At 42.2% G+C, this 18062-nt stretch overlaps 7 protein-coding genes across 7 annotated transcripts; 3 read left to right on the top strand and 4 right to left on the bottom strand.

Moving 5' to 3' along the window:
* Positions 1–1282: 1282 nt before the first annotated feature.
* Positions 1283–1587, bottom strand: PHALS_05397 (uncharacterized protein; the record flags this gene model as incomplete). The annotated part of the gene is made up of 2 exons (XM_024722963.1): positions 1283–1334; positions 1400–1587. The coding sequence occupies 2 exons, from the start codon at positions 1585–1587 to the stop codon at positions 1283–1285; spliced, it is 240 nt and encodes a 79-aa protein (XP_024573987.1).
* Positions 1588–1730: 143 nt separating this feature from the next.
* Positions 1731–2689, bottom strand: PHALS_05396 (uncharacterized protein; the record flags this gene model as incomplete). The annotated part of the gene is made up of 6 exons (XM_024722962.1): positions 1731–1802; positions 1869–1883; positions 1946–2049; positions 2110–2154; positions 2223–2280; positions 2636–2689. The coding sequence occupies 6 exons, from the start codon at positions 2687–2689 to the stop codon at positions 1731–1733; spliced, it is 348 nt and encodes a 115-aa protein (XP_024573986.1).
* A 1087-nt stretch (positions 2690–3776) lies between these two features.
* Positions 3777–4304, top strand: PHALS_05395 (uncharacterized protein; the record flags this gene model as incomplete). The annotated part of the gene is made up of 1 exon (XM_024722961.1): positions 3777–4304. One exon carries the CDS (start codon positions 3777–3779, stop codon positions 4302–4304), a length of 528 nt encoding a protein of 175 aa, XP_024573985.1.
* A 3011-nt stretch (positions 4305–7315) lies between these two features.
* PHALS_05394 (uncharacterized protein) lies at positions 7316–8182 on the top strand (the record flags this gene model as incomplete). Its single annotated transcript, XM_024722960.1, has 1 exon — positions 7316–8182. The coding sequence occupies one exon, from the start codon at positions 7316–7318 to the stop codon at positions 8180–8182; it is 867 nt and encodes a 288-aa protein (XP_024573984.1).
* Positions 8183–11479: 3297 nt separating this feature from the next.
* On the bottom strand, positions 11480–12220 carry PHALS_05393 (uncharacterized protein; the record flags this gene model as incomplete). Its single annotated transcript, XM_024722958.1, has 6 exons — positions 11480–11537; positions 11677–11734; positions 11892–11908; positions 11967–12025; positions 12093–12133; positions 12214–12220. The coding sequence occupies 6 exons, from the start codon at positions 12218–12220 to the stop codon at positions 11480–11482; spliced, it is 240 nt and encodes a 79-aa protein (XP_024573983.1).
* Positions 12221–13790: 1570 nt separating this feature from the next.
* Positions 13791–15173, top strand: PHALS_05392 (uncharacterized protein; the record flags this gene model as incomplete). The annotated part of the gene is made up of 3 exons (XM_024722957.1): positions 13791–13868; positions 14082–14132; positions 14199–15173. 3 exons carry the CDS (start codon positions 13791–13793, stop codon positions 15171–15173), a joined length of 1104 nt encoding a protein of 367 aa, XP_024573982.1.
* A 1876-nt stretch (positions 15174–17049) lies between these two features.
* Positions 17050–17778, bottom strand: PHALS_05391 (RxLR-like protein; the record flags this gene model as incomplete). Its single annotated transcript, XM_024722956.1, has 1 exon — positions 17050–17778. The coding sequence occupies one exon, from the start codon at positions 17776–17778 to the stop codon at positions 17050–17052; it is 729 nt and encodes a 242-aa protein (XP_024573981.1).
* Between the last annotated feature and the right edge of the window lie 284 nt (positions 17779–18062).

Here is an 18062-nt window from a genome sequence, read left to right as displayed (position 1 = left end):
AGTTTGCACGTTTTTTGGAATGGGGACAGTCCTTTCTAGTAACTTTACCTCCATTTTTGTACTTCAAGAGTGACATGTATGAAGAATAACTGAATTTAAATATACTGAAATTAATATATAATGCTTCTTAACGAAGTTTATGATTAAAAGTAGTTTTACAAGCTTCATAGTGTGCATATTCAGTCCTAAATCTAACAACTCAGGTGTCCTATGGACCTCCTCGCTGCGGAGTCTTACCTTCCCCATCAGTGCAAGTACTTTACTATCTCTGGGTTTTGAACGATTGCACCCTCTTAATCTCAGTATATAAAACAAGAGGCATTGTCAGCTGCAATCCTGTCAAATGACGATTTGTCTGAGTAATGTACCCCTGCTCGAAACAATGAGTTGTTTGATTATAATATCCTAGATTTCGTCCCGTGACGGGTTGGTTGATCCCGCGTTGACTCTAGATTACGATCCAGCAATGTCCGCCGATACTTCTCGGTCAAATGTATCCACCTACACCAAAACATCTTACCAAATGGCAACAAACGCGAATGCTTCAAAACCGTTTAGTTTTCAATGTTACGTCGGATTGTTTCGTTAAATGATTCTGATTACGTTTCGATTATCGGTCGTTCAGACAAGCGCAGGCAAAGATATTAATACGTCAATCAGTCAATATGTCAAAAATGCAAAAGTCGCTCTTATGTGCCCTGATATGTTCACAATTTTAAGTATTTCTCGAGAAGGCTCTTAAGCATGAAGCAAAGTTGCTTGATTATGAGCTAACGCGCGCTTCTATGTGAAAGGACCGCTATACACCCTCCAACTGCTACATTAGCTTTGCGTTGACGTTTCTAATAATAGACCGAAAGCTTCACTGGAAGATATGGTCATCGTCTTATCAACCCCACTGTCCGCAGTCGCTCTTTATTACCCTCGAATCAAGATTTGACCAACGAGCACATTAGTGCAGCCAGCCGTATTCCAGCTCAAGTCCGCCAAGATATTAAAACTTTTAGGAGACATGACAAATTGACGGAAAAGAAAAGTTGCTGATATTTTCAGAGCTAAGCAAGCAACCAGCTAATCAAACTTCCAGTGCAAGTCGATAGGAGGTCTCGACGAGCGATTTCAGCGAAGTCACACAATCTCCCTTGAAGGGAAGCCCCTGTCATTCGACTTCCAATACTTGGCGATAAAACCAGATCCCTAATTTAGCGGATTTCCATGTCGCTTCGCGCACGGACTCATCAAGCCAGTAGATTTTGTACCCTTCTTTTTTACGACTCCACACTTATTTTTCTCGCTCTTCATACGAATATGCTATTAAACAGCCATTTGACAACCTGTAAAGAAGTTCAAAAGTCATCCCTGTTTCTGGAATGTCCTTCATTGTGGCAAAATGGATTACAGTTGTAGCAGGTCCTGCATTATTTTGCTAAATAACTCTTGTAGCCACACTTTCACCACTTGCTGCAGCGTTGAGGAGATCATGAAAGCTGACTTAAGCTGCTTTAAGCTCAAAGCCAGGGTTCCACCAGAGTGCATCAGCCACTTCATGAGTACCACTTGAACTGGGGTAGGAATCTGCTTAATCATTGAGTCATCTAACAATTAGTCGGCTCGTTGTTTTCTGCGTCAGAATTACTTCAATACTCTTGTGATCGGCCTCGACCACAAATGAGCGATCAGGCAAATTTTCAATTGCAAGAAGTACTAGTTCACGCACCGGATAGTTGAGTTTAGCTGATTTCATTCTTTTTAGTCGAAAATGTAACTGGATACTCCGACTCATCCTTTTGGTGAACGGGTATCTATCAGTTCCAATGTCGGACAGTCAGTCAACGATTCACGACTAATCACACTGCCTTGTCAGTTACCGGTTTTAAACAGTTCTACCGTATCCCTGGTTTCCTATCGAGAACCTCGCTTCAGTGACTCCTCCTCTCGCACTCACTTTATGTAAAAGTAGAAGTTCGTCTGCTATACTGATCAGCACCAGTATCACGTCTAATTTGCAAGGCTTCGTTCGAGACGCCCAGAAACAAGACATCTTAAGCTCTAAGCCAAAGACCAAAAAAGGCATCGATCCGGGATATTGAGGAATTTGAGAGCTGATACCATTTGAGACGTGTGTTGGTCGACTGTATTTGCTTGTGAGAATACCTACCATAAGAAATTATTTCCATAATCGGTGTCAAAATTCAAGGCCTTGATGTTTATTACAGAGTTACATGAAGCGATTAAACTGGGGCGGCAGTTGAAAGACTGAGTACACTGTCGTCTTACCGTCTACGATTTTGTAATAATAGGCGAATGACAGTGTAAAAGCAAACTCTGATAGGCGGTTTCAGGGATGGCTGACTACCTAGCGTTCTGGTAGCCACTCTTTAACTAAAGCTCGCGTGCTGTGCTATATTTGAAAAGATTGAAATTGTTTGCAACTTTAATTACGATGTGGTGCGTAAGAAGAGCGACCTCAAGACGCGATCGATATGACAAACAACGGTAAATGTGGGTGTGTTACGCGTGCCATTAAGTCGATAACGATATATAACGTGCTTCGGCACAGACCACAATTTAGTATGAATTCGTTTATAACATTCTTAAAAAAGTCCTGACGGCGCGTCAACAAAATTCTGTGCACCACTCCGTGACGGCTTTTGCACTTGATGCCCACGATCCGATCCGAACGATGCATTCGATGTCGGATATTTATCACACTTCATCATGAAGTAATGCATTTAGCAATATGTTGTGGGTTCTTAAAACTTGGACCTCTTTTGTGATGTGTTTTCCTTCATATTGGCTAACAGAAAGTATGCAGCTGGTGGAGAATTACTGGGGTTCGTGATACCCGAGGACATATCTGGATGACCCGTCTCCCATGCCGAGAAAAGCTGCTAAGTCAACACAAGAAAGCGACGAAATGTGATTACGATATTTCAATCACTTTGATCGTTTTTTTTCTTTCTCGCAAGCTTATGTGGTTCTCTTCGCTCCATGTACCTCTAACTAACATCCCATGTTAAATAAAGAAAAGTTAAACATTTAGCCACAGCTACATGTGCATGTTTTTTCTAGAACCTATTTCGTTAGCTCATTTTGCAAGAACAAACATAAAATAAGAGAAAAAGAGCTCGCATCTGTTTCCTGTACCAGACATGTTGTTGGGCGACTTCTATCACAAATAATAGAAGCGCAACAAAGCTTTGTGTAGCGACACCCTGTACGACTCCGTCGACGTACATACACTACTCACTGGACAAAAGTTGCTGTCGAGTGAAAACAATGCGATTGGCGAAAGACCAAAATACATGGCAAATCGCCTGCAGGCCTGAGCTCAAGCCTTGCGCGAAAGTGGAGTGGCCGTTAAGCATGATTTAACATATCGAATGTAAAATGAGCCTCGAATATGCGATTCTAGATTTGTTATCAAATCATGTAGACGTTGTCACGAATCTTTATCATCTAGGCACCGGCTTTCTGTTTTCTGTGATTGGAAATGGCTCATAAGGTCGTTAAAGAGATACGAAGACTACATGAGATTCTCAATCGCACATGCACATGCACATTTTAGTAGTATCTGAGGAGAGATTTTATCCCACCTACAAATTTAATATTTGGGTAAACGACCTGCAAAGTTTTCCTTTAATTGACTTAAAATTGACAATTGACAATTGACAAAAGCGCGACGAAAACACCACAAAGACGGGACACCCTGCGCTTCCAACGAAAGTCCCAGTCCAAAATTTGCTGCGATTTGTCGAACGATCTGAACCAACCTAATGGTTTCCATGATGTCTCTTTTTGCCATGGTCATAGCTGCCGCCAATATCGTCGACCACGTACAATCTCACGGCTTCATTGCCAATCCCCCACCTTCATGGAAAAAGGGAAAAACCGGGAACGAAGAATGGATCGTCCAGATTGAGCCTCAGTGGAAGGGTGACTGGAACAAGGCCAGAAATGATGACGAGTTTCTGGCAACTTTTAAGCAGATAGCCGCTGCCAACAACTTCAAGAATGCTCGATCGCTGTTGGATAGCGATCCGGTATATGGCGCAGATTGCGGTTACACAGATCCCAATGGGACACCCGTTGACCCGCCATCAGACGGCACAGCGACCTTTTCGCGTGGAATCGCGCACGTTGGTCGATGCGAAGTCTGGATCGATGAAAAGATAGCCCTGCAAAAAGATGATTGCCAAGCCGCGTTTGGTAATGGTACGATCGAATATAAATCTGTTTTGAAACCCATCGACTACTCGCTATGCGACAAGGATAAATGCTTGATGCCTCACTGCGTCTATTGAATAAAATATTGAAGGAACACTTGTGATAGAAACGTAGTTTCAAAAAAATGATTGACCAATGAACTATTGTATGGAATGATTCTAAATGAAGGTAAATGCACGGAAATATAAGCAAACATATTGATACAGCCGCACTCACGTCCATGCTGATGAGCTGCATAATGGTCATTGGTGCGATGCCCACGGTCTGATGAATATGCTGTGTGTGGAAGGTACTTAACCCCCGTATGGACCATCCCCAAATCGTGTGATTCATTCCCCCATGCGGATCATACCCCCTGTGTGGATGGTACCTTGTCTGGATCATCCCTGTTGATGCAGCCCAAACCATAACACTCTCTCTTGCACACTACCGCAGGGCATTTCAATAAACTTCCTTGATGAATCCTGCATCTTTGGCTTCTTCTTCCAACAGACGTTGACATGAAATATTGAGCCCCTGTGGTGGTATCATCTACGCAAAACATGAATTGACACCACCGACGTATGTAAGTTAAAACGGTATAGAGTTTTACATAAAAATAATTTATGACACCCTATGCGTGGGTTCGAGCCCCACGGGGTGTGAAAATAGCCATCAGAAAATGCTTGAGCAAACAGACGATAGATATGTTACTGCTTACTGCTCAGATCAAGTTTGGAACCAGTGAGAATATCCCTACGTTGTTCATTAAGGAAGTGCTTCGGCTTATGAAATTAAAGTAATGCTACACTCTTGTGCTCCGGCTTGTGAGATTAAAGTAAGGCTACACTCTTGATTACCAATTATTATTCGTTTCTCAAAATGAGCTCTGCCACACTATACGAGTCAACGTTGATCTTAGTGTCATATCTATGAATTTTATTTTACCGTCTTAAGTACTTACTTCTCTTGCAGGTGAGTAAACGTAGCTGCAGCATTTTAAGTCTTTACGCTAGCACTTAAAATGTAAGACATAAAACAGAGACTTGCCGCATTCCGATTTGTTTTTAGTATTTGATCCACCCTGGCATATATATCTTCGTACACTGAAGCTTTACAACATTTGATATTTGACAGCAATTTTTTCGAACATGACAACTCTTCGAGGGGTTTTGAGCTAATGCCGCCACCCATCTTACATCAAAGAGAATCTATATAATGCAGAAGTGACTTATAGTATCAAGGTAATGAAGATCATTCGTCACGGGCAAATCAACTCATACATCATCACTCACAACATCCAAACATGCTTCATAATGCTTATTTTGAAATGACACCGCCGAATGCATGATAGAGAAGTCTATTGATGTCAACGATTACGGCGACGGTTAAAATTCGTGTAGCATATTGATTCCAATTGTAAAGGCAGTAAACTTTATTGGTCCAGGTAAATTAAACTAGATTTATAAGGCTTATAGGTAGCAAGCACATGAGCTACGAACTATTCGTCTTATACGAATGTTAACGATTACAATATAGCCTTCATGTTTCATCGTTCTGGCTTAGACTCGACCCCTTTGTGGTCACGTTCTTCTTAACACAGCTTCCAGGCAGAGCTTTGGATTATTGTATAAGCCTAAAAAGAGCTTTACTAGATTGAAGTGGTTTATCAGCAATGCTTGACATAAATTGTTCCGTCTTTTGCATGAGTATATTGCTGAAGCGCGTATATTTGAATCCTTCCCATGACATCTTCTAAGCTTTTCTCTGCGTCTAAGAAACACAGGCTCCATGTGTACGAAACACTTAATATGGTACGTTCCCTTGCAGTGTACACTTGCAGATTAAGTACGGAAAGCTTATAGAGGATATAGTGAACATTGTTCCATTTGATGTTAGTGTAGCTCATGCTTTAAACAATATTAGACTTCGTATATTATATAACGACAACCCTTTGAAAGGTGCGATAGGACAGAATTCATCAGACAAAAATGTGGATAACCGAAAAAGTACTCCTTGCGTGCTTCGATACACTTTTCTGTTTTCACCAAAAACCTAGCTATACACACTCACTAAATTCACTCTTATTGTACTTTTCAACAGAAAACAGATTGACAGATTCTAGCATGCTCCTTTCAGTGCTTAGCAATACAGCGTAGACTGATTGAATCCGTATCTGTGCGTTTGTGAAGCAACCACCTCGACTTGATGTAGATAGATGTCAGGGCGTTGATGACCAACATTTTTTGACACCGCTTCAAATTTATAGCTACATAGAGGGCTTTTAGGCCTCTGATGGGTCTTAAGCGGAGCTTGCAATATTGTTTCCTGACACCAACCACTGCCGCATCACGAACTGGAAGTCAATGACACGAAACAAGCGTAAAAAATCGCGGCTCTGAAGAATGCTACACTTACGTCATATATATTGTGATCGATACAATGATCCTCATGTTCTACCGAATCGTCAGATTAAAAAACACGACAGACTGGCTTTTTATACTTCGAAACTACTTAAGCAGCATGCGCACCAAGTGATCAGTCGTGGTCGCAACACAGACACTGCCATAGAATGTAAAATTCACTTTCCTCACCAATTGTGCAAGAGTCTTTCGATTGATAATCTTGTATTCAACCGCGAAGCTATCACTCAGAGAGTCGAACCTGGCGTCACAATATTATATCTATGAAAAACTGGGTGGTTTACTTGAGACTAGGACGTATTGCTTCTATAAAATAGCGTTGGATGCATGAAGCCTAAGAATTTCTTACGCGGTGGCATCGAGATACCGCATGATAAGAGTATGACACCTGGTTTCGCGGTCTTTGTTAAAAGGCAGAAACACGAGTTGAAACACCAGTACTGTAGAACGGATGGCTTGACAATTGCTTTGAAACATTAGATTGCCACAGAATTTAAAGCTGTTGATCGTTTCTGGTCTTTCTCACATGTATTAATGCATACTAATGGCACTGCATTACGAGCCATCTGAAAAAAAATTAAATTTCAAGTACTCAAAGCGCCTAATTGTCGACTGACGAAAGCCTCATTCCAGCATTTGCAGCGACTAGCCCACCAAAACTCTAACTATTCACGCCAAAACAACTCATGATTTCCACGACATCTATCTTTGCCATGGTCGTAGCTGCCGCCAATATCGTTGATCACGTACAATCTCACGGCTTCATTGCCAATCCTCCCCCTTCATGGAAAAAGGGAAAGAACGAGAACCAAGAATGGGTTGTCCAGATTGAGCCTCAGTGGAAGGGTGATTGGGACAAGGCTACAAGTGATCAAGGTCTTTTAGACACATTTAAGGAGCTCGGGGCTGCCAACAACTTCAAAAGTGCTCGATCGCTGATGGACGGCAATCCGGTATACGGCGCGGACTGCGGGTACACGGATCCCAACGGGACACCTGTTGACCCACCATCGGACGGTACAGCGACTTTTTCTCGACCAATGAAGCACGCTGGTTTGTGCGAAATCTGGATCAATAAGAAGATGGTCCTTCAAAATGACGACTGCCAATCCGCGTACGGTGATAAGGCGATGAAAAAGAAGTCTGTCTTAAAACCCATCGACTACTCGTCATGCAAGGGGGATAAGTGTCTGCTTCGATTTTACTGGCTTGCCCTGCAGCGTATTGGGGATAAGACAGTGTGGCAGGCTTACAAAAACTGTATTTCAATAAAGGGTTCGAGCGGTGGTGAGGTAGGTCGTGACGCTGACCCTTCACAACTTGCCAATGCGAACTCTACACAGGTCCCTCCACAGGATTCCAACTCCGATGGTGAAAACAATTCATCCACTGACTCCAACTCTTCCACCGAATCGGCAACTTTTCAACAAAATTCTGCTGATGAAAGTGTTATACAAATGACTGGTGACTCGATCTCCTCGTCTCCATTAAATGAAACGCACGATGAGACTCCTGTCCCTGCTCCGGGTAGCAAGTGCCATCACCGTCGATAGAAGACGCTCGCTCGGTCGAAAAAAGTTGTGGCCTTCATTTTTCTTAGAAGCGTTACCACATGATCTTTTTGAGTAATATTCCAAGCACAATTTTAGTTACCTTGTGCTCTCTATGTTTTCACCATACAATGCTTTTACGATTTCAATGCATAGAGTTTTTGGTTATCTGTATTGGATTAGGTGTCACTCTAGATTAAAGCTCGCTCAAATACGCATCATTCAAGGGTCTCACCGGGCTGAGTCGATCGTGAATCTACTTCTTACTCGGTTTGTCGTTCCCACCAAAGACTTTGGTGGATTCGGTTCTTTAAATCATGAACGTAGCATAGTTCAAATTCTGAATCCGATGAATAGCGAAAGTACGATGTAGAAAGAGAAGTTTGGCTCTGAAGTTTGTATATACTACAAAGCGTCAATGACCACGCATGTCCGCAGGTTGGGTGCAGTGAATGTACAAATGCTGGAATTTGTGAGGTTGAGATGTCGTATGTGCGGCTAGTGAGGTGTACTATTGAAAGTACACTATTGAATGTACAATAGTACACCTCACTAGCCGCACATCACAAATTCCAAACTATGCTGTCAAGCCGCTTCTGCTTTTTTCTCACACGAAGCATGGACCTTTGGCTTCAAGGCTTGAAAGGACAAAAAATATTTTTCGCAGTTGCATCGTAAAGCTTACCGTTTTACTTTTTCCTTCCCAATTCCCACTGTTGCAGCTTCAGTGCTGATTTTCGTCGTCGCTACTCGGGCCATTCCAGATGTGTCGCTCGAAGGAGAAGCTGGTGCTGTGTTTAATACAGCGACGTTGGATCACCATCAAATTTTGATTTAGCAGTCGATATAGAATATAAATCCTTTGTTGATGGTGGAGTAAATATATATAGGATCTAAATCCTTTGGTGATGGTGGAGGAAAGACAATAGATATAATCGACGATTTGTTCGATAGAAAAAAAAGATTCGTAGACGAGCTGACTGTTTTTGATGAGATCTGCAAAGTTAATGATTGCTCGATAATGTCCAAACCATTGCCATACTCTGCAAAAGGGGTGCAGTTCTTGTAGACACGCCACCGTCCTACCGTCGATAGGCTGCATTTCAAGCCAGTGGAATTGAAGTGTACAGCCGCTTGCAACACGACGAGTGATTTGCAGGCTTTAGGGAAGCTATTGTCATCTGTGTACCATCATTGTACGCACCGAAAGTTGAATGAATAAGTGAGCCGTCGGTGTAGTCGCCGCCAAAGACTGGGTCTTCGTTGATAAGGAATGAGCATTAGCAGCTGCAAGCCTCTAAAATGTGGTCAAAAACCTTAATCGCTCGTAGTTTGGTCCTATTCATAGCGGCTCGATCGAAACGAACCAGTCGTTGCTCCTTGGGCTCTTCCACAAACAAGGGTAATGTATTACACGTGACTGAAACTAGGGCTTGATAGATTCTGAGCACCAATTTTGCTTGTGCTTGGGGTTACGAAGTTTGAGTGGTAGTGAAGACAACTCGTCACTGGAAAATTATTTAGATGTGAAGTAATCTTTGCAAAAGTCGATGGTGCAATGTAATGATACGTTAAGTGGAGGAATCCCGCGTATCACAGTTTATTGACGTATTGGTATGCTGAACAGTTCACAGCTGTTTTCAGTGCTAGCAGTGATAAGTTTGATGCAAATTTCGTAGTGCAAAGAGTAAAAAGTTTGGATTAAAATGGTCTCCAATCGATCGTAATTGTTTCGATGGAAGTCGCTTTCTAGAATTTGTTGTACGTTGAACACCAATCACGGCTCGACGGATTAATTCTACCGAAGCTTATCAAGGAAGCTACGGAAATGGAAATTTCCACCACATCCGCACCAAGGTCTTTAGACACGCCGTACTTCGGGAGCTAAGCACTAGTGTCCAATCTGTGTGAAATCGAAGCACCTTTTACCTTATTTGCCCGTTGATCTATTAAAAGTACGTTTATCCCACTGCTGGTTTCTTGAACTTTCATCGATTTATTCTTCTCGATTTTAGGCAATGTCCACTCGAACAAGGGGTAAAAAGAATATGCATTCCAGAAATTGCCGCTACGAACAAAATGTAATACTCATGCATGTAGAATACAACAGTATTGGACGGCGGAATCTCGACAATATTATTACGTTACCGTCATTTGGAATAGATATGAGGATCAGAAAGACATGGGAACAAAATAAACTTCTCTCTTTGGGTTTCACCATCAAATCAACACTTCCCCTTCAAAACATTCAAAATTTGTAAAAATTTTGGCTTTTGCCCTTACTTTGAAATGAGTACGTACATTTAGAAGTCAAAGTATCCAGTAATTTGTCTATCACAGTGAACAACAATCGTCCTCTCCCTATCTTATCTTGTGGGAGCATTTTCTCATGACTGCTACGTTCAATGCAAATTACAAACATCATGTTTGCGCAGGCTCCGGGCTACATGGATATCCATTCACCCAGAATTAGTCAAGCACCGAATCTCCTTATCATCGATCGCCAAGATTCGACTTACTACGATGACATACATTTCTTAGCAAGAGCTGTAGACGTGCTTTTTATCGCCAAAAAATATGATTGCCTTAAGTAGGATGCGCGTAGAGTACGGTGATGCCTGACCCCTCAGGCTACGAAGGGGACGCTGACGATGCTGCAAACGTTAATGTGATCGCTATATAGGAATAATTTGCGGATTTGCTCATTTCTCTGGCTTCATCAGAAATGTGTGTCGATCTCAAAATAAATTAAAAGAATGTTAAGAGCGATTGATCCACAATCTATAAGTCAAAGGATTGTGGCGTGGAGCATATGATAGGCGATAAAGAGAATGTTCTTACGGTCACAAATTTTGTCTTTTAAGTCGATTATCTTTTGAGTATCCTTACGTTGCCCAATGCTAGTAGATAGCAACAAAACAACCAGCCCATTTTGCTATGTCCCAATCTTCTTTGAATATACACCCCACGCTACCTATAAACGCATACGACTATCCTAATGACTATCTAGGTGTCTCCTCGACTTAAAACTTCAATCTAGGTCGTTTGCACAATCTGCACTTAATAAAAGTGGCTACGCCATGCGCGTTATAGCTTAAGCTGCGCTATTGCACACGAATGTTGGGGCATAGACGCTTTTTATCATCACCCTGTAATATTTTGTCTGCACCAAACTTTTCCACACATAGTGGGCAAACACAACAGCAAAAGTTTGCTGGCCCGATTTTTTACGTTCGACCACCAGTTCGGAAATAATTTGCGAATGTCAATGCTTAATTCATTTCTCTCACTGTGTTGGTCCTAATCTGATCCAGTGATGCCACCATCAAACAGAGAAAGCGCGCTCTGCTCCTCGCCCCTGTGAAGCAGTCATCGACATATGTGATCAATTGCTTTACATAAAAGTATGCGGGGCATATAAATCTAGAAGTTCTTTACGGTACAAGTGTAAGAAATTGACCCTACACTTGATGTAATTGTGAATATAAAAGTGCTACCTCAAGTTTTCCAGCGGTCGCTTGCAAAATATCGAATAGTCCAGTGAGCGAATGTCGCCTGCGTGTCGTCATGGTACGTGCTTCACAAATGTTATTCTAAATGACTGACTCATCATCGAGCCAACTATTTTGAGGATATAACATGTACGACGAGTGAAGGTAGCATCAACATTCGAATTTGGTTCAGCAGGTGTGCGGTTGAAACCTGCATACACGCAGTCTTCGGCATACACTAAATCACCGTTCATCAATAATGAGCATTCTTGTAGCTATTAGCAGCTTCAACCTACAATAAAGTAAAAACAGACGGCTTGATCTTGACAGCCCGATTGAAGGTCACTTTATTTTTCTGTACGGGGGTAATCCGAGTATTGTGTTCGTCACCTTATACGTATTCGGAACTGGTGGTTGGTTACCTTGGCGACCAGGGTGAGAATGGCTCCACTTTTATTTGTGCCTATCGTTACGAAAATCGATGCCGCCTCGTTTCAAAGTTCGACTCGTAGTGATGCCGCCTCGTCAAATCGAGAAATACACAGGACATTTTTTAATGCTGTGCGACATTGCAATGCAGCGAAAATGTGGGGGAGGTTAGGTATTGATATATGATGACAGCGAACCAGCTGATCTTGTTTTAGAGTATAAGCCGTGAACAATTATCTTTCTATTTAAGAGTTTGGATAAAACAGGTGTTGTCCTGTTTTTAAATTAACAGTTAGCTTTTTACCATTTAATCAATGTAAGTGCACTATCAAGCAATAATAGATCTGTCAAATACAATCAATTTGTCAGATCAATTTATAAAGCATAGCTTATGGTGTAGACTTTTCAGTAGACAATAAATCCGAGCAGCTGGTTGACAGTGCGTTGGGGTCGGCTGTATACGGTGGATCCAAGCGGCTGGTAGAAGTCGAGCCCGAGTTGCTCGTATCAGGTGAGTGCTGCGAAATTGGCGATTGCTTCGTGGTACCGAAGCCACTGCCACAAAGTTGGCACGCCGGGACACCATCTTAATTTCGAGACGCTACAATCCAAGCTAGTGATATACAAAGCCTACGTTACGTCGAGGCAAAAATGTGCTCTCATCACGAAATATGCTATATCACTGAATCTCACAATTATTATAAAGAAACGTCAAGCAAGTCGATAGCACTTCAGATCCTGCTTGTTATGTCGTTCTGTTAACTCTTTAATGCTGTTCAGCATGGATGATGTGGCATAGATGGTCTGCACTGGTAGCGATGTCATCATTTAAATCCACGTATCCGATTAGAAACCTTACCAGGGAATTTTTGCGATTCTATTAGTGGTGCCGTATAAAGGTCTAAGCTCCGGAGATTGTACTATAATTGGGCGGATAAAGCACTATTGTGCGCCGGCTTGGCCTGACAATTCTGGTCAGAATGACGGAAGATTGATCCCCACTGCGTGACCGACGAGCCAGTCTCATTTATATAGTCACATTGTCTGCCCCACTTCGAGGAGAAATCTAAGGGATGCTATTTTATGAATCAGCATTAATACGACTAGACGGTCACCGCCATTATCAGCACGCTTTTTTGATCGCATCAAATGTCGCTTGCGAATTAGATTCTTTGGTGCAATGCTTCCGCACAGAGTTCGGGTCTGGCTGCTATCGGCATATAGCAAAAATCCAGCTTTTTCTGTCGACGGTCGTCAGCAGGTATAAATAAGCCCAATATGTCAACAACGCCTTGCGATAGATTGCTTTGATGCGTAAAAACGTCTACTGTTTCGCTCTCTGCCGTGCTAAAGCCCCTACTTGACCGCCATCTGTTTCATCGGAAGTCTATCTATCACCATCATATTGTGTACGAGCAGAATTGTTAAGATTTCAACCTTCTCAAAAGAGCTACATTCAAGTCATATGTTTCAAGAAGCTAAAATATTTTGGCTACACTACAGACCGGCATGCAATCTAGTAATTTTCTAAGTGCACGCACTATGTTGCAAAAGCATATAAATTGTGTGAACGACTTGGGAGTGAGGAATACTACAGCCGTGCAATCCCATACTCATTATGCATCACCACCCATCCAATAAAGCACGGTGCTACGTTAAAGACGATAGATTTTTGTTATATTTGAAACAGCATGAATGTGGCTTTAACACCTGATGGATTGGCATACTTTAGCGCTGCTGATATATTTGTTGATTTGATAGACAGCCTAGTACGTGGCAATTTTATACATGAAAAGGCATCCCACCAAAATTAAAACCCATTTTTGATCAGATTCAATTAAAGATAACATTGTAAGATGATACATTGTGTGTACACTCTTGGATATATAATCATTAGTATCTCCTAGGTCTATACGAACAGCTGCAATTGAATATACCAGCTAGTATAGGAGAGAATAGTCGGCTGTTTACAACGAAAGAAGATATTTAGTGAAGCGACTTTATTGCTGAAGCTGTTCAGCAAGTTTTTCGTGGTGAGTTTTCACATTTCTTGCTCTCATGTCTTCACATATTGCCTTCCTCACATCAAATCGCTCTAGCAATCGCTTGAGCTCCACTTTTACATGATCAAATCAATCTCACTTGAACTAGTTTGCCAGCGGCAAAGTTACGATCATTTTTCAATTTTCAGCCTCATTCACTACTCCAATCTGAATACAATGGTGTCTACAGCACCAATTCTTGCCCTGGTTGCCACTGTTGCAAACACTGCTAGCTACGTACAGGCTCACGGCTACATTGCCGATCCAGCCCCGTCTTGGAAGGGCAAGAAAAGAAGCGACTGGGTCGTTGAAATTGAGCCGCAGTGGAAAGGAGGCTGGGACCAGTCTTCGGGTGATGAGGGTCTTCTGTCCACATTCAAGGAATTGGCAACTGCAAATAATTTCAAGGATGTTCGTTCTCTTATGGACGGTAACCCAGTGTATGGCGAAGATTGCGGCTACACGGATCCTAACGGCACGCCTGTAGCTCCGCCATCGAATGGCGAGGCCACCTTCTCTCGTGGTATTGTGCATGCTGGTCCTTGTGAAATATGGCTTGATGATAAGATGGTCCTTCAAAATGATGATTGCCAAGCCGCGTACGGTGATGGTACGCAGGAAACAATCGCTATCTTCAAGCCCGTCGATTATTCATCATGCGCTGCCGATGGCTGTATGCTCCGCTTTTATTGGCTCGCCCTGCAACGTCTCGACGGCAAGACGGTATGGCAGGCATACAAAAACTGTATCCCATTGAATGGTCCTGCCGGTGGAGGGGGCACTAGTGTACAGAACGATTCTCCTTCTAGTGAAGATCCAAATGTTTCTCAACAAGACTTGGACGAGGAAGAGTCAACAAAGTCTCCTTCAAACGGCGAATCTGAATCTTCATCGTCCAATTCTTCAACAACCGATGCCGACGCAGAGTCTCCGTCATCAACTCCAACTTCAGGGTCTCCTTCGAGCTCTTCACCCGAGATGAGCTCAGTGCCGGCACCAAGGAGCAAGTGCACAGGCCGCCGCCGCGAATAAGGGGATAATATTTCGAGGGAGTATGTTTGTAAAAAATGTTCGAATAGTTTGTTCAAACTATGAGTCCATCATGGTGTTTAGAATGACAGTGTAAATCACCAGTGTAAAAATCGCGCAGTGTTCCGCGAAAAATGTATGTCGAACATTCTATAGTACAAGATCACTTGCTGACAACTTATGCGATTTAATGTTTGTTGAACGCAATAGGCGGCTATTATTGCTCTGGATTGCATCGGTTGGGAAAGGTTTGTTTTGTTACCTACGCAATATCACAATTTGCTCAAGGAGATGTGTAAAGTATATAAAGCGCGACATCTCAGCTTTTGTATGATTTTGACAGACAGCGGAAGTCTTAGCTCTTCGATATGGACTACACTATAATTATATCGTTGCTGTCGCTCTGTTATGCAATTACACGAGGTAACACCCAGTCTAGTCGTAAGGTATCATGTTTAAAATTCATTGGTAAACTCATTCTTGGTATACTTAAGTCGTGAGTGAACCGGAAAGTCTACAGGGCTATATCACAAGGGTTGTGAGCGCTTTCTTATCACTATAACGCATTTGCACCTTTACAAAATAGTCCAATTTCCTTACAATGTCTGACATATGAAAATTTCACTGAGAACTGAAACACATGCGTTCTTTAATTCAATCCTTGTTGAACTCAAATTTGTGATAACGCAGAGAAAAGCACACACCTACCGCAAAAATCAAGCACGACTGACAAGGATGTGACTAAGCCGAGGTACTTATTTGGGGCAATGGTGATGAATGAGACTGAACCTTCAGATGCAGTTAAATAATCTAACAGAGAGTAAGTCATTCAAACTCGGTTTGGCGGTTTTGGAATCTCCACGCAATTGTCGCGGAGCTTACGATTGTCTTTTTCACGCAATTCTCGCGCTACGTTTTCGAAGCGAAAGTAGATATAAATTTTCCCATTATTCTCGTGTGTCTAGAGTTCTGCAGTAAAGTGATATAATTTAAAACTGGAGAAACATTTAACTTAGAGAATGCTTCTTTTTCCAACGATTTAAAGAACAGACTTTGTGAGGGTGACTCGCTCCAAAACTTCAATATCTTATTTCAGATTGATTTCTTTTGTATGCCTGCGTCACTTTAACAGGCATTCCAGTCAAAACAAACCTTTAAAATGGATATGTCAAGCACCAAAAGGTAAAAAAATATCTAGATTTTTCTCGGGGTCTATTAATCGTATTAATTACCCTCTCAGCATGATGATGAAGTGTTTAGCTGATATGGTCGTCTTATCGATACACCTACAAATTCGGTGTGCGCGTCTGAGGCATTCGTTATCTATCGGTCAAAGCTACATCATATTGCAAGAAATTGTATGCTCTTACACGACGGCAATTTCAGCATTCGCATTCTTCATGATAGCATTCAACCCTGTTGCCCGTCTGTAAGCGAGTATATTTGTCGAGGGATATAACAACTGATTTTCCCGGGAGGCACTGATCGAAATGACGAATGTTGAATGTCAACGATATATGCAGCACAAAAATACTTGTCACTCTTTGACGTTTGCCGTTTCCGATTACTGAAAGAATGTATCAATGTCAAGTATGTCGATATGGAACACAATTAAATCTCATGCTGAACCAGATAAGACAGTCCAGCATTGCAGGCAAGACAATCAGATTAAAAACCAAAGATCCAAGGAGCTGATTGCAATTCCTCAGATTTTGAAAAAGTAGAGTCGTTGACATGAGACAAGTATTAAGACAGAATTTTCTAACAACAAGTTTTAATCGACATTAACAAATTACATGTTCAAATAATAACTATCTTGAAATTAACAGGGATTGGACTGCCGCGCTGAACCTGAACATTCATCATAAATATGAAACCCTTAAAAAGGAAAAGAATTACGAAGAGCATGGAAGAATCTTTCGTCACGAATCGGGGGGTCAAAGTTGTGCGAAACCTTATGATTTAACGAATAGCGGGCTCGTTCATTCATGCTGTTCCACATGACCAAGTTCTGGAACTCTCCCGTTCTCTCTGAAGCAGTCAAATAGTGGTGTGTGACAATCAACGTAGTGTATTCTAGTTTGAAATGGTCGCCATGCATGTTTTCGGAGGAAGGTGGGGCATATGTTTTGTAACCAAACGTGGATTCGACAGTCACTGCGAGCAATCTCGGGTTTTTCCTATAGGCTCCGAACCAGAAGATGGCGTGTTCCCATCCATGACGGTGTCCAATATAGAAAGGTGCCGACATGAAATCACGCGGGAAGTACCATGTATACATGATAGCCAAATGACCCTTAAACTCGAAAGCGCGTCCATACACTTGAGATCCCTTTGGCGAATCCATACAATCAGTGAACAAGTGAGAAACCCCAAGGCCATTGCTGATGTAGCCATGTTTGTCGACGGCGGGATAAGGGTGACAACCGCTGGAAACGAAAAGCATTGGGTGAAAATTAAGGGCAATTGAATTGATGAGAGAATCGCGTGCTACAACGGGGAGTGGCTCAATTTCGTCGTATTGCACCTTGTGGATCATAGATCGTTGTTCATCGTCTGCATGTGCCACGTTGAAACAGGCAACCAGAAACAACACCAACGAAAGCATCCTGGTGTGAGGTAGTAAGGGAAATTGAAAATAAAAGCTGATAAGCTCCAGGTTACGATCCAGATGCATGAAATCCAATACTGATCGGATCAGATTCATCAATAAAGAGTGATTTGCAAAAATATCCTCGTATCAGGTTCGATTGCATAATTGCGCATGAGTCAGAACTGGCATTTGAGTCCAGAGGGGGTACCTAATGGGCTCACAGCAAGTATGGTAGCGGACATCTTAACTCTACAACTGTCTCAATTGGTTTTTGCAGGTTGAAGAGGCCGCGCAAGTAA

This window comes from Plasmopara halstedii (assembly GCF_900000015.1).
Source record: "Plasmopara halstedii genome assembly, contig: Scaffold_289, whole genome shotgun sequence".
In the NCBI taxonomy this organism is placed as follows: Eukaryota; Oomycota; class Peronosporomycetes; order Peronosporales; family Peronosporaceae; genus Plasmopara; species Plasmopara halstedii.
This window is presented reverse-complemented; position numbering and strand designations above follow the sequence as displayed.